Raw genomic sequence first — 17,542 nt, forward strand, 5'->3', positions numbered from 1 at the left:
TTGCCTACTCCAGAGGATCTTCCCAACCCTGGGATCAAACCCATATGTGGGTGGATTCTTAAACCACTGTGCACCTAGGAAGCCCAATGCTCTTCTAAAAGAAACAAAAGTTACACACCATTTCTCCCTCTCCTCAACTCCATGTGCATACACTCAACAAAAATCATGTGAGCACAGGCTTACATGAGGAAAGAATTAAGATTTTTTTAAATGAGGAACCTGTATAAGAGTTGACTCCATTAAGAATGGAAAATATTAGGGTAATAGGTATCCAGAAGAAGAAGTGATTAGAAAATTTTAAAAAGTACTAGCTGAGAACTTTCTAAACCTAGAGAAGGAACCAGAAGTATTAATACAAGCCCATGACGTTAAGCACCTAATTATCTCAATACAACAAGACCTTTCCCAGAATACACTATATTTAAATTGGCAACAGTTCAGTTCAGTTGCTCAGTCGTGCCTGACTCTTTGCGACCCCATGAATCGCAGCACGCCAGGCCTCCCTGTCCATCAACTACTCGTGGAGTTTACTCAAACTCATGCCCATCGAGATGGTGATGCCATCCAGCCATCTCATCTTCTGTCGTCCCCTTCTCCTCCTACCCCCAATCCCTCCCAGCATCAGGGTCTCTTCCAGTGAGTCAACTCTTCGCATCAGGTGGCCAAAGTACTGGAGTTTCAGCTTCAGCATCAGTCCTTCCAATGAACACCCAGGACTGATCTCCTTTAGGGTGGACTGGGTGGATCTCCTTGCAGCCCAAGGGACTCTCAAGAGTCTTCTCCAACACCACAGTTCAAAAGCATCAATTTTTCGGCGCTCAGCTTTCTTCACAGTCCAACTCTCACATCCATACACGACCACTGGAAAAACCATAGCCTTGACCAGACAGACCTTTGTTGGCAAAGTAATGTCTCTGCTTTTTAATATGCTGTCTAGGTTGCTCATAGCTTTCCTTCCAAGGAGTATGCATCTTTTAATATCATGGCTGCAATCACCATCTGCAGTGATTTTGGAGCCCCAAAAAATAAAGTCAGTCACTGTTTTCACTGTTTCCCCATCTATTTGCCATGAAGTGATGGGCCCAGATGCCGTGATCTTAGTTTTCTGAATGTTGAGCTTTAAGCCAACTTTTTCACTCTTCTCTCTCCCTTTCATCAAGAGGCTTTCTAGTTCCTCTTCACTCTCTGCCATAAGGGTGGTGTCATCTGCATATCTGAGGTTATTGATATTTCTCCCAGCAATCTTGATTCCAGCTTGTGCTTCATCCAGCTCAGCGTGTCTCATGATGTACTCTGCATATAAGTTAAATAAACAGGGTGACAATATACAGCCTTGACGTACTCTTTTTCCTATTTGGAACCAGTCTGTTGTTCCCTGTCCAGTTCTAACTGTTGCTTCCTGACCTGCGTACAGGTTTATCAAGAGGCAGGTCAGGTGGTCTGGTATGCCCATCTCTTTCAGAATTTTCCACAGTTTATTGTGATCCACACAGTCAAAGACTTTGGCATAGTCATTAAGCAGAAATAGATGTTTTTCTGGAATTCTCTTGCTTTTTATATGATCCAGCAGATGTTGGCAATTTGATCTCTGGTTCCTCTGCCTTTTCCAAAACCAGCTTGAACATATGGAAGTTCATGGTTCACATATTGCTGAAGCCTGGCTTGGAGAATTTTAAGCATTACTTTACTAGTGTGTGAGATGAGTGCAATTGTGTGGTAGTTTGAGCATTCTTTGGCATTGCCTTTCTTAGGGATTGGAATGAAAACTGACCTTTTCCAGTCCTGTGGCCATTGCTGTGTTTTCCAAATTTGCTGGCATATTGAGTGCAGCACTTTCACAGCATCATCTTTTGGATTTGAAATAGCTCAACTGGAATTCCACCACCTCTGCTAGCTTTGTTCATAGTGATGCTTTCTAAGGCCCACTTGACTTCACATTCCAGGATGTCTGCCTCTAGGTGAGTGATCACATCATCGTGATTATCTGGGTCATGAAGATCGTTTTTGTACACTTCTTCTGTGTATTCTTGCCAGCTCTTCTTAATATCTTCTACTTCTGTTAGATCCATACCATTTCTGTCCTTTATCGAACCCATCTTTGTATGAAATGTTCCCTTGGTATCTCTTATTTTCTTGAAGAGATCTCTAGTCTTTCCCATTCTATTGTTTTCCTCTATTTCTTTGCATTGATTGCTGAGGAAGGCTTTCTTATCTCTCCTGGCTATTCTTTGGAACTCTGCATTCAAATGGGAATATCTTTCCTTTTCTCTTTTGCTTTTCACTTCTCTTCTTTTCACAGCTATTTGTAAGGCCTCCTCAGACAACCATTTTGCCTTTTTGCATTTCTTTTTCATGGGGATGTTCTTAATCCCTGTCTCCTGTACAATGTCACAAACCTCCATCCATAGTTCATCAGGCACTCTGTCTATCAGATCTAGTCCCTTAAATCTATTTCTCACTTCCACTGTACAGTCATAAGGGATTTGATTTAGGTCATACCTGAATGGTCTAGTGGTTTTCCCTACTTTCTTCAATTTAAGTCAGCAGTCAGTAACAAAGAAAAATAAATTAAAGGCAGTCAGGAATAAAGGATAAAGGTTTCTTACAAAAGTATCCACATCAGTCTATCAGCAGAGTTCTCAGCAGTAATTCTACAAGCCATGAAGGAGTGAAATGACGTACTCAAAATATTGAAAGACAAAAACTGTCAGCCAAGAATATTCAGAAAAATTATCATTCAGATATAAAAGAAAATTAAAGACCTTCCCAGACAACAGCTGCGGGAGTTCACCACTAAACCCATTTTACGTCTGCTTAAAGGAGCTCTCCTACCACAAACAAAAAGGCAATACACACACACAACTTTGAGTAAGGTGATATAATCAGAAAACTGCAACTCTCATCAGAGTAGGTTTTTAAATACTAAAAGGTTATAAGGGGGGAAATTAGCTACTTTGATTTGGTAATGAACTCACAACATTAAAAGAAGGATAATTTGAGACAACACAAACACAAAAGTGGAAGAGGAAAAGGATGTAATCCATATAGGGAAAGTAAGTAAGATGCTATTAGAAGAAAAAGGACAGTTTTATCTCTGAAATATTTTATTCAAACCTCATGGTAACCAGAAAACACATTTAGAGCAGAGACATGAAACAATATATACAAAATGGAGAAAAACATCATAGAAAATCTAACTAGAATGTCATACAGAAAAACATACGCAAACAAACAATAGAGATATAGAGCAACCAGAAAAAATAAAATAAATGGCAGTACTAAGTCCTCAGTAATTACCCTAAATGAACACAGACTGAACTCAAAACAGAGTGGCTAAATAGATTAAAAAATGAGACCGAAATATATGCTGCCTCCAGAAGACATCTCACCTCCAATGACAAACAGGCTCAAAGTGAAAATCAAAGATGATACTCCAAGTAATTGTCAGTCAAAAGAAAGCAATAAACCTACACTCAGATAAAAGAGACTTCAAGACAAAAAGGGTAATGAAAGGAAAAAAAATGGATAGTACCTAATCATAAAGGGGAGAAGTCATCAAGATGTAACAAATAATATATATGCACTCTATATATGAGCATCAAAATATGTACAAGAATTACACATAGACCTTTTAAAGAGCAATTTAGAGCAACACAATAGTACAAGGGGACTTTAGACAGCTCACTCACAACAATGGATAGACACGAAGCAAGAAAACAATCAACAAGAAAACAAGAAACAATCGACGAGAAAACAACAGCTTCAAATGTCAGGCTAATTGAGTTTGATAGATTTAAACAGAACATTCCATCTAAATCCAGCAGAATATACTTTCTTCAACTATACATGGAATCTTCAAGGGTAAGACTACATGTTGAGACACAGGTTAACAAATTTAATATTGAAATCCAGCATCTTTTCCAAATACAATGCTATGAAACTAAAAATCAACTATAAGAAAAAGTCTGGAAAAATCATAAATAAAAGGAGACTGAAAAACATGCTACAGAACAACTATTGGGTCAATGAAGCAATCAAGGAAAAATAAAAATACCTGAAGACAAATGAAAATGAAACACAGCATGCCACAATCTATGAGATGCCGCAAAAATGATGAGAGGTTAATAGCAATATAGGTGTACATCAAGAAACAAGAAAAATCTCTAATCTAAACAAGAAACATAACTAAAGGAACTAGAAAAAAAAACAAATAAAGCCCCACATGTGTGGAAGGAAGGAAATAAAGATCAGAGTGAAAATGAATGACATAGAGACTAAAAAGACAATATGAAAGATTCAAACTAAGAGCTGGTTCTTTGAAAAGATTTACAAACATTGTAGCTAGAGCCACTGAGAAAGAAAGCAAGAAAACACTGGTAAATGCAATCAGAAAAGAGGAGAAACTTTTAAGATATCTCAGAAATACAAAAGGCTATCTAGAGTAAGTGAACACATTCTTAGATTCATATAACCAGGATTGAATCATAAAGAAATGGAAATATACAGACTGATCACTTGTACAGAAGTTGAAACTGTAATCAAAAACCTCCCCAAAAAACAAAAAGCCAGGACTATACAACTTCACAGCTGAATTCTATCAAACATTAAAAGATTTAATACATATCCATTTCAAACCTTTCCCCCGTCAAAAATAAATAAATAAATAAATAAAGCTTTGAAAAGGAATTCAATCTAACTCATGTTACCAAATGATATTAATATCAGACAGACACATAAAAATTATAGATCAGTATCGCCAATGAATATAGATGTAAAAGTCCTCAACAACATATTAGCAACCTAAACACAATAACACATTAGAAGGATCACATGACATGATGACGTAGGATTTATTCCAGAGATACAGTTTAACTTCCACTAAAAAAAAACTAAACTTAAATGATACACTACACTAAGAAAATGCTAAAAGCCGTATTGTCTCAGGAGATACAGAAAAGCATTTGACAAAATTTAAATACACATTTGTGATAAAAACTTCCAATAAAGAGATTATAGAAGGAACATACTTCAACACAATAAAGGACATACATGACAACCCCACAGCTAACATTATACTCAATGGTGGAAAACTGAAGCTATTCTTCTAAAATCCAGAATAATCCAAGTATGACTATTCTCACTAACTCTTATTCAATGTATTATTGAATCTAGTCAGAGCAATTAGGAAAGAAAAAATAAAACACATTCAAACAAGAAAGGAAAAAGTGAAATTGCCACTTTATAGATGATATGTAAAGAAAAATCAGATCATATAGATGATATGATTTTTATTTACAGAAAACCCTAAAGACTACACACACACACACACACACACACACACACGAATAATAAATGCAATAACATTGCAGGGAACAAGAGCAAAAATCCTTTGTACTTGTGTATGTTAACAATGAGTCAGCAGAGGACAGATACTACACATAGGAATAATACACCCAAGATATTAAAAGAAATTCAAGACACAAATATAAAAGATATTCTGAGTTCATGAACTGGCAAAGCTAACATCACTTCTTGGCCTTTTGACTAAGATCAAGTGTAACATGGGGGCTTTCCACATGGCACAGTGGTAAAGAACCCATTTGCCAATGTAGGAGACTCAGAGGACGCAAGTTTGACCTCCACCTCAGTCAGGAAGACCCCTGGGAGGAGGAAATGCCAATCCACTCCAGTATTTTGTCCACTCCATGGACAGAGGAGTACGGTGGGCTACAGTCCATGAGGTCTCAAGGAGTTGGACATGACTGAGAGACTGGGCACAGCACTGCTTTAGATTTCATGGACATTTAAACAATCTACAGATTCAGACCACAATACAGATCGCAATCTATCAAAATCCAAAAGACATTTCACAGAAATGAAATAAAAATTCTAAAATTTGCATGGAACCAAAGATGACCCCAAATAGCCAAAGTAATCTCAAGAAAAAAGAACAAAGCTGAAGTTATCCAACTCCCTGATTTCAAACTACTGCAAAGCCATAGTAATCAAAACAGCATGGTACTGGTAGAAAAGAAAAAAAAAAAAAAATCATAGATCAATGGAACAGAATTGAGAGCCCAGAATTAAACCTATTTGTGTATGGTCACAATTTATGACAAAGCAGAGAACATATAATGGACAAAGGATAGTCTCTTCAACAAATTTTACTAGCAAAAAACTAGAACCACTATCTTACACCACATAAAACTCACAATGGATTAAACAACTGAATGTAAGACCTGAAACAATAAACTCTACAAGAAAACATAAGCAAAACACTGACATTAGATCTAGCAATATCTTTCCCTTGCCTAAGAAGACATAACAAGAAATAAGAAGAAAAATAAGCAAATTGCACTACAAACTAAAATTCTTCGCATAATGAAACCACCATCAAAATGAAAGACAAGCTACTGAATGGAAGAAGTTTCCAAATCATATAACCAATAAGGGGTTAGCATACAACTCAATATCAACAAACAATCCAATAAAAAATAATTGGTAGAGAAGCTGAATAGACATTTATCCAAAGAAGACATTCAAATAGCCAATAGGCACATAAAAAGAAGTTCAGTATCATTGTTTACTAGGCAAATGAAAATCAAAACCCCAGTAATTTATTATGCCACAACTGTTAGAATGGTTATTATCAAAAAGGCAAGAAATAACATTGTAGACAGGATGTGGAGAAAAGGGGATCTTTCTAAACTGTTAGTAAAAATGTTAAGTTGGGGAAGCCACTATGGAAAATAGCATGGAGATTCCCACAAAAAAATTAACTACCAGGCTCCAGTTATCCCACCTGAAAGCAGCTTTTCTGCCCCTTTCCTGCTTGCCCATTTTTGTGTCCCTCTAACCTTAGCAGAATCAAATTATAGGAATGAGATTACTAGGCAATTTATCTTAATTTCTGCATTCACACTATGCCTTGTCTAACCTGTTGATTCTTTTCTTAGATAAAAAGAATGAAAAACAAAGCAGTTAAAAAAAATCAGGAACTCTCTACCATGGGCTCAGTACACAATTCTACCTTTTCCCCAGATTGCTCGCTTTTCTGATTATAGCACCTTTCCTTTCTACTGACACTTGCCACTCAGATTATCAGCTTTCAAGCTGTGAGCAAACAAACCTGAGTTTGGCAATACGACCTCTGGGTATTTATCCCAAGAATATGAAAACACTAATTAAAAAGATGAATTTCCTCTTATGTTCACAATAGCCAAGATATGAAAACAGACTAAGTGTCCATCAAAGAATGAATAGAGAATATATGGCATATGTACACAATGGACTATCTGTCAGCCATATAAAAGGATGGAATCTTGCCATTTATAACATGGATAGACCTTAAGAGTGTTATGCTAAGTAAAAAAAAAAAAAAATCAGAGAACACAAATAGTATATGATTTCATATGTGAGGAATATCAATAAACTAAGAAACAAAGTTAAAACACGCAAACACACACAAAAACCCTAACACACCAAACGGAGAAGTAAATGGCAACCCACTCCAGTACTCTTGCCAAGAGAATCCTGTGGACAGAGAAGCCTGGTGGGCTGCCGTCTATGGGGTCTCACAGAGTCAGACACGACTGAAGCGACTTAGCAGCAGCAGTAACACACCAAACAAAAACACATATAGTTATAGAAAACAGAGTGTTGGTTACCAGAGGTGAAGGAGCTGTTGCAGAGGGAAAAATGGATACAGAGAATCAACTGTACAGTGACAGATGGAAACTAAATTTTTGGTGGGGAGGATGCTGTAGTCTATACAGAAGCAGAAACATAATGTTGTCCACATGCAACATGTAAACTATTACATACCAATGTGACCTCAATAAAAAAATAAGTTTAGAAAGTAATATAAAAACATTTATTTTGCCCCCAGGCTCTTTAGTTAGGGCTTCTAACTTCTTTAAACTCCTGAAAATATCAAAGTGTGACTGAATAATTATAAAAAATATAAATAATAAAACTTTATTGAATATAAATTTCTTATTGGTATAATTACATATTAATTTGATTTATAGTGTATATATAGGTAAACTGCTTATGATAATAGCAGTGGTTAAGAAATTAGGAAAGCATAATAAACAAAGCTAAACCAAATTGTTACAGATTGTGACTACTATAACAGCGTATAGGACACTGGTTTCTAAAATGTTTTCAAATTTATACTTTATCTATTTAAATTTGAAAAGTTAAATTCAATGTATACTTTGTCAAAATGTCTCAAGTTACTTATCAGAATTAGAAATACTAGGACCTAGTATTCAATGGATTCAAGTGGCTTATATTACTTTGATGTGACTGTCACCTTGTCCATGCTCCAAGTCCAGTTCTAATGATGATTTTTAACAATGCTTCTTCTTCCTTAAATTCCCAAGTCATCTAAACACTTTTTTATTTAGGCAGGTTTCCTTAAACAAACAATTTTCAAAAGTTAACATTGCCCTCTGGGAAACTATTTAAGATGACTATGTAAACTGCATGGCACAAAATTAAAATGGTACCTTGACAGTTACCTAAAAAAATTTAGAAGCTAAGTCAATTTTTAGTAATTCAAGTTTTTTAAAAAAAGCAACACCTGTGTCTCATTTTACTAGATTAACCAACAGAGGACATTTTTGGAAGGAGGGGTACTAAATTAATTCTAGCTATGTGACAAGGGCTCTAGAGGTAATCATTTTCCTTCTCATTTCATTCAATACATAAAGATCTGATTTCTTATATATTTCTTTCTTTTCAATGTAGGTGGGGAAAAATGAACACTTTTTTCTCCGTTCATTATCCAAAACAAGCATTCTCTGACAAAGCACAAACATTTTCTGCTGTGTTAAAACTCATAGTTCTCTGCATCCATTCATAAATATCTATATGTTTTTCTTAAACGCAAAGCTTAATTACATAATATATAATTATAAGGTTATATATAGCAATGTTTCATGTTATAAAGTTTATATTATAAACAAATTTATAAAAGGTTATTCCCAGTAATGTAAGATATGCTTCTTTTGTCTGTAATGATTTACTATTTTAAGAACTGCTTAATGCATTTTCTGAAGTGATAATAATAAGCTCATAGGACTGATGATCAGCATTAAACCCAGTCATGAAACCACAATCTAAAGGTCAAGTGTCAATAAAACTGTCAGCAGTTGTCAAGGGTCAATAAAACAGTCTCTAAATTTGTCTGCTATCTCATTTATATGTTCTCAGAAAAGTTCTCAGAAACGTGATGATCTATAAAAGTGTTTTGTCATTTAATTGTATTTAATAATTACATAACACATCACTGTTAAAGTAGTCAAATCTTAACATCATAAAGAACATTACTGACTGGGGTGTGTTTTCTTGATCTTGGATAATAAGTCAGGGCCTCTTATTGTATGTCTATTTTACTGGCATTCTTAAGAACTCAATTTTTTTTTAAAGTTCTCATTACTTTCTCATTTTTGTTTTGGAGAATTCTTTATTTTTATCAGATGAAATGTGTTATATTACAAAATACTATTCATATATGTAATATCATATTTGTTGACTGCACATACTTTAAAAAATAGTGCCCACTGCTATTCTTGTTACCTACCAAATGTGCTTTCATGTTATAAAACTATGATTTAATACATCTGTGATGTCACATCTTAAAAAAAAAAAACAGAAAACATGAACTACAATATCATGTTTGTGTATAGCTTTTAGATAATTGGGGATTTATATGTCTTTATTAACAAAGTCTCATTAGGTTAACAGATGTTTGGTACCCTTAAGTAAAATTTGCTTTTGTCTGCAAAATTATTCAGTACTTTACTTCATATTACATGACTGTGTCTCTAGGTATGGCAATATGGACTTAAGTCTTGCACTTTACAAAATAAAATGTGGCCTTAGTCTTCACAACTTTTGATAGGTACACTTGAAATACCTAACTCTGGGTCAGTAATCTATTTCTGGAATAATATAAAGTTTAATACATATTATCAAACATTCTCTTTTCATAGCATCAAATCTTCATTATTGTAGGATTATAAAATTTATAATCAAATTGAATCATCAACAGTTTATAAGTCACTAACAATTTTAGTGTTAATAAATAAGTTAAACTGTTTAGAGCAAACAGCCTTGCAAGGAAAATACACCCAAGGGACAAATATTGTTCACACTTACCAGTTCTTCCTGAAGCTGGGAAATTAGTTCATCCTTCTCCTTCAGCTGCAGCTTCAGCATTGAGCATTCATCTTTCATTATATCCTATAAAAACATCAAAGAGACAGCATAATAGACTTAGCCCTTTCCCTTCACTCTTGATAAGAAAGGTCAGTTGCACGCAGTGGGAGGTAACTGCATATGACTAATAAAACAAAGTTCCTCTACAATCTGACGTTTTCCATAATACACTATGTTTCAAAACAAACTAATGCATTCAAATATATTATGCTATATATGGTATATATGCACATTTTTCTGATAGATAACAAAATGGACAAAGGGAAATCGGACTAAGAAAGAAATCAGGGATTCATCCTAAATTCTGTCCTCCTACTCTTGTGCATACATAATCAGTGGGATAAAAATAATTATACTTCAAAAGAGATACTTTATCATTTTTTCCTGTTATGATTAAATATTCTCAAACAAATGGCTGTACCATGGCCTTTATCTTTAATGATAGCTCTGTAACATATTTCCCTTTCATTAGAGCTCTGTCTTTGAGTATTTAACCTCGTCACTCTGCATGAACCCTCAGTAACAGCCTCTATGTATAGAGTACACCCACATCTATGACTTCTATTATTCTACCCTGGAAACTCACTTACAAATACTTGATCTAAACCTATCTTCCAAACTTCAGCCCACAAATGTAATTATTTACTGAGCATACAATCAACGTCCTATAGACATCCCTACTCAAATTTCATCATCTTCCTATTTCAAAACTTATTTCCATTTATTCCTCCCATTATCTTATTTCTAAAAATAGCCAGAAAAGCATCCCATACTCTCAGCTCATCCACAATCTGATCCCAGTCTGGTACCCAATTCTTTGATCTCAATCTTCTAGGTTTTTCTTAGACTCACCCCTTTCTATTTCTCATGGATTTACTCTAGGTATCCATTGCTTCATATATGACTTACTGCATTAAGTCTCTGAACTGGTTCTATGTCTATCACCTTTCCCATCTGCCAGAGAAATTTTCCTAAATGGGAATTAATTACATCATTTCTTAATGTAATAGCTAATCATTTCTTTCAGAGGGAAAAAAAAAGTCAAAACTCCTTAGCACAACATATGGTGCCTTTCATTCTCAACTTCTTGTACATTTCTGGAATGGTATGCTTTCACTGCCAACTTTTTTATAACCTGTGCTCATTCCTACAGAATAAAGCTGCAGAACATGGTTTCTTTCACGTCTTCTTGCTTTACACATGCGTATCTCTGGGCTGTGATGCTTCCCTCCCCCACAATTTCTCATGACATAGGAAGCATTCCAAACATTATTTCTTACTCTGGGGGGAGCTTTCCCTTGTTGTTTATGTTTCCCTTGAGCATGAAGTCATGTTTCATAGTGTCTAAAGCACACATCATTTCATATGACACTAGACACTTCAAGGACTGTTTGCTCATTTCCCTAACCCACTTGAGCAGATCTTTATCTGAGATGACAAGGAAGAACACAGCTAATGAATTAGAGAAAACAGTATTTGTTTATTCTAGTTCTTATGGTGCTAATTTCTACTTTTAGTCTAAGCAATACAGAATATACGATTCAAATTTACTAATACCTCTTTTCATTTTCAGACAGCCAGTTAACTGGGAGACGCTAATTATCTCTGTCACTTTTATTTCATAGCGGCCCTGTCTCTTCCCTAAATCATGGGCTTTCATAGAACTTATACTCATCATTTTAATATTTATTTTCACAGAGTCTAAATGCTACATGTTATAATGCTAATGGTAAAAAGGCTTAGACTGCTTGAAAATGCAAAGAAAAAAATTGCAGGCTTACAGGTAGGTAATAAAATCATGTCTCTTAGAATCAGATGTATCTAAGGGCAAATTCTGGGTACTTCACTAAACTCTCTTTGTGGCTTCCTGCTCATTAATTAACTTCTTTGAGTTTCATGGACATTATGGTGGAGATTGATAATATGAGACCATAAACTCTGACAAAAACTCTACTGCTTAGTACTTATATTCCCATATTTCCAGTCTTGCCCAATACCTCACTTAAGAAAAACTAACTCCCTTCATAAAATAAAATATTATCACCTTTACTCTAGGAAACAAATATTGAGGTAGAGTTAAGGGTTGTTGTTTTTTTAGGAAACAAATATTGAGGTAGGGTTAAGGGTTGATGTTGTTTAAATGCTAAGTCATATTCAACTTTTTTGCAACCCATGACTGTGGCCCACCAGGCTCCTCTGCCCATGGGGTTTCTCAGGCAAGAAAACTGGAGTGGGTTGCCATTTCCTTCTCCAGGGAATCTTTCCCACCCAGAGACTGAACCTGTGTCTCCTGCATTGGCAGATTCTTTACCATTGAGCCAACAGGGAAGCCCTGAAAGTGACAAAGATTTACTAAAAGGTTTAAAAGATATATTAAAGAATAAAGCTATGTGAAAAGAAAAGAAGAATCAGAATTAGGGAAGGGGAACAGTGGACCATGATTCATACCTGACAAATCCTCTAGCAGCTAAACCAGAAGCTCCAACTCCAAGACTGCCTATGAGAGGAATGCCTTGTGAAAGGAAAGTGGGTGGGTTCACCTCCCACTCCCTATTCAGTCATTGGTTGGGAGCTAGATCTCAGCTGCTAGTAATCCATTGTCTCACACCACCCAGTGTTGAGCCTGACTTCAGCTGGAGGCAGTTAGCTAACTATAGGAGTTGCAGCTGGGGAGTGAGTCCTTTATTGAAAGGGAATCTGAGCCTTAGCCTGAATCTACTGTTTTTCAGTTGAATGTTAGCAACAATATTTTTGTATATTAATTGATATTTTGTCAATGAATTCATTTAAAATGAAGATTTACCTATATTGGGCTAATAGAAATTGTAAACAAAATTATTTTCCAAAAACAAGCTGCCTTTACACAATTCTAGTTTTTTCAAGAAGTTCTCAATCTCACAGCTTTAAATCAAGTAGGTGCTAATATACCATTTGCATTTATCTAAGGAATAACACATATTAAAACACATAAATTTAATTTATCACATGACATCAGAAGCCAAAGACATTATAAAAGTCTTCTCTTTATCAATGACTTTGCAAATGAATCTTGGCCATCTACAGTTCTGTTTTTAGTTGTTATATGTACTTTGGCAAAATTCATAGATGTATCTGTCTAATACACAAGATGAAACCTTTAAACAATAGTTACTTAAATGAAAGCTACTCTCAGATTAATCAAATTTCCCTCAATATTCTCATTATCTGTGCAAAATTCTGGGACATGTTTGATAGGATGTTCTATTAAGTTAGAAATTCTCTTGGTGTGTACAAGTACTAGATTTTAATACTCTTGGTTTTTAAAATAATGCTATTAACATCCATTAACACAGGCTAATGTAACCAATTAACCTTACATTAATTTAAGTGCATATTACTTATGAAAATATATAATTGAATAATTATGGTATCCTTTGTTTCTCAAGTATAACTGATTCTAGGACTAAAATCAATTCTATATTTCCTAATTCAATAATTATTCATAAGTATGGAACTTAGAATATGGTGGATTAAAGGGGTTACAAATCCTTTGCTACTATTCCAAATGAAGGATGGAATCTAACATTCTCTCCTTGGATCTGGGTTGGTCTTATGGCCTTGCTTGACCAGGTGAATACAATGGAAGTAATCCTGTGTGATTCTCAGGACTAGATCAGATTTCAGTTCCCAGGATGGTCTCTTAGAATGCACCTCTCAAGTTCCTCCCTTGTAGAAAGAACACAGCAGTCATGCTAAAAAGTACAAATTACATTTCACTTTCTCTTACAGCCTTTTAAGGACACACCCAGCGTCAGCAGCATCAACTCTCAATCCTGAGAATGAGCCATCTACATACCTAGCCTAGTGAAGTCTTTAGACCAAAGCTCTGACCAATATCTCACCATAACTGCCAGAGCTAAGTCATTCCCAAATTCCTGACTTGTAAAATTGTGAACAAAATAAAGGTATAGTTTTAAGCCATTAAGTTCTGGGATGATTTGTCATAGAGATCATCAGAACATATGGAAATATTAAATTATTACAATTAGAATTTGTGTAAATTATGACTTGTAGGTGTATAAAATATATACAGCTAATTTTAAAAATATTTTGTGATTTAAAGTATGATTTTTGTGATTAAAGTTATATTTACTGTAACTTTCAAATTTATTTCATGTATAATATAAATATATTCTCAGTATTTAACCTACAGGAGAATTAAAAATACAGATGTAATAGTTTCTTAAAAATTATCTTATTTTATACTTTTATTTTCTAAATTTGGAAAATTAAAGCCAGATACATGAATGTTTGGTTAATTTGCCCCAAATTCATTTAGCTGACTTCAGTCCCATATATTCCTATCATTTATTTTTGCCTGAATTAGAATCACCTCATTGTTTTGAACATGTATGAATAGAAATCAAGTTCCAAGAAATTAAAGGCAAGCAGATACTGTAAATCACATCAGAAATTATCTTATGCTGAAATTAGAAATGCAATTAAAAAATCAAATAACAATTTCTAACTCATGAATCTTCACATAATTCCTCAGGTAAAATTATAAACATAATTCTTGACTAATATTTACAAAAACATGTAAAAATTGGTACTGAGTCATCACGACTCTCTATTTATAGACTTTTGGTCCTTTCTCTGGAGGGCTTTATTTTATGACTTGCAAGCTGTTCCCTCATTATTGTAAGTGGAAAGGTCAAAAGATTAAAAAATAAAGGAAGCAGACAATTCTATCAGAGTAAACAAGGACAGATTGTTATGAACAAGTGAAAACAGAGAAAAAAGAAATAGGAGTATGGTAGGAGAAGACAGAAGGAAAGAGATCAGAAAACAAAAAATATATAACAATTGACAATGTATTTTGCAGTTCTACCTAAACACCTGACCTCATGTAATCGTTATGCTAACTTAGCGTTAAAGCAGCATGTTACCTGCAACAACTGGGTAGCTACTGAAATAAACCAGTGCAGGCATATAGTCATCTACACAGAGTTATAACAGAGCCTGCTTTTCAAATCCTGAAAGCAAAGTCAATAAAAACACCACCCTCATTATTTAGTTTAAAATAATTTTTAAAATATTTTATAAGTCATTTCAGTATCAACAACTGCTACATGATGCTACAAAATTTTCTTTTCATAAGCATTCAATTTAAAAAGATTCTAGGGGCTTCCATGGTGGTCCAGTGGTTAAGAATCTGCCTTGCAATGCAGGGGACATTGGCTTGATCCCTGGTCTGGGAAGATCCCACATGCCACAGGGCAAATAAACTTGTGTACCAGCTACAGAGCCTGTATTCTGGAGCCCACGAGCAGCAACTACTGAACCCATGTGATGCAACTACTGAAGCCTCTATTCCTAGAGCCTATGTACCACAACAAGAGAAGCCACAGCAATGAGAAGCCCTCACACCACAACAAAGAGTAGCCCCTGCTTTCTGCAACCAGAGAAAGCATGCACACAGCAGCAAAGACCCAGCACAGCCAGAAGTCAATAAATATTAAATAAATGTATAAATATATATTCTAGATTTGATTTTATAATGTCATTGACTTCAGAGATGAACATCCCATTGAATATTTACAAAAACATTGTGTTTTTTTAAAAATATTGTTTACATAGCAACACGAAATTTTAAAAAGGCATAAAAGGTGTTCAAAAGGTGTTCAAAGTAAGTACCTTAGAATGTATTTCTAAGTATATAAATCAAATAAGTAAACAGCATTATCCCTTGACATAATGGTATATTGGCTATCTTTTGATTTGGAAGTGTACTCTTAGGAAATTCTACTTCTTACTGACCCACATCACTCAAGATAATAATAATAATACCTTAAGCTAAGGCCTTCTAATTTATAAAACATGGGCTTCCTTTGTGGTTCAGCTGGTAAAGAATCTGTCTGCAATGAGGGAGACTTGGGTTCGATCCCTGGGTTGGGAAGATCCCCTGGAGAAGGGAAAGGCTACCCACTCCAGTATTCTGTCCTGGAGAATTTCATGGACTGTATAGTCCATGGGTCGTAAAGAGTCGGACACAACTGAGTGACTTTCATTTTCCATGCATAGAATCTTGTTTTACTGTCAGAACTTTTGGTGACCAGTTATTGAACAAAATGGTACATTTCCTAGGATAAGCAGGGGGCAGGATAAGCAGGGCTTTGTTCATAGAAATTAAGCAGAGAAGACGATTGTATAAAAGGTCAAATTAAATGAAACCATTAATGAATAATACCAAGACTGTTAAGTTGTGTACATTAGTCTCTTTACGGAATACATTGTATTCTGATAATTTTTGAAATAGTTAAAAACATTAGCCTCCACTGAGAAAGTTGCTATTTTATTAAGTTGGTGAAAGTAATTACATTTTGCATTGTTGAAATTTGCCATTTAATATTGTAATATATTCTTACATAAATGTGGTTATGTTATACATAAATTTAATGCACATGTCTCCCTTCATGTTTTTTTGTTAATGACATTACTTGCTGTTTATTTGATATGTATTATAGACTATGGGAAAAGATGTTAGACAAAAAGCAAATTTGAGCTATTTGAGTTCAAAATGGGTCCTAAAGCAGTGGAGACAACTCACAACAATACATCTGGCCCAGGAACTGCTAGGGAACACACAGTTCAAGAAGCTTTGCAAAGGAGATGAGACCCTTGAAGATGAGGAGGATAGTGGCCGGCCATCAGAAGTTGACAATGACAAATAGAAAGCAATCATCAAAGCTGATCCTGTTACAACTTCAGGTGAAAAAGCTTGATAAGTGGGTGCCTCATGAGCTGGCCAGGATAAAAAAAAAATAGTTGTTTTGAAGTATAATCTTATTCTAAGCAACAACAACGAACCATTTTTAGATTGGACTGTAACGTGCAACGAAAAGTGGATTTTATACGACAACTGCTGATGATGGCCAGCTCAGTGACTGGATTGAGAGGAAGCTCCAAAGCACTTCCTAAAGCCAAACTCGCATCAAAAAAGGGTCAAGGTCATTGTTTGGTGGTCTGCTGCCTGTCTGATTACAACTACAGCTTTCTGAATCCTGGTAAAACCATTATATCTGAGATGTATGCTCAGGAAATCAATGAGACGCACTGAAAACCGCAGCTGGCCCTGGTCAGCAGAAAGGGCCAAATTCTTCTCCGTGACAACGCCAAGCCACATATCACACAGCTGATGCTTCACAAGTTGGGGAACAAAGTTCTAACTCATCTGCCACATTCACCTGACCTCTCGCCAACTGACTACCACTTCCCCAAGCATCTAGACAACTTTTTACAGGGAGAGTATTTCCACAACCAGCAAGATGGAAAA

At 35.2% G+C, this 17,542-nt stretch overlaps 1 protein-coding gene across 5 annotated transcripts in view; it reads right to left on the reverse strand.

Annotated features, from left to right (window-relative positions):
* The window catches only part of CCSER1 (coiled-coil serine rich protein 1), a 1,396,414-nt gene that overhangs the window by 717,991 nt on the left and 660,881 nt on the right, over positions 1-17,542 (reverse strand). For all 5 annotated transcript variants that reach the window (XM_061164390.1, XM_061164391.1, XM_061164393.1 and 2 more), the window contains exon 8: positions 10,168-10,251. In XM_061164390.1, coding sequence (XP_061020373.1) covers positions 10,168-10,251 — 84 coding nt within the window. The remainder of the gene's footprint in view (positions 1-10,167; positions 10,252-17,542) is intronic.

Source organism: Dama dama, chromosome 17 (assembly GCF_033118175.1).
Source record: "Dama dama isolate Ldn47 chromosome 17, ASM3311817v1, whole genome shotgun sequence".
NCBI lineage: Eukaryota > Metazoa > Chordata > Mammalia > Artiodactyla > Cervidae > Dama > Dama dama.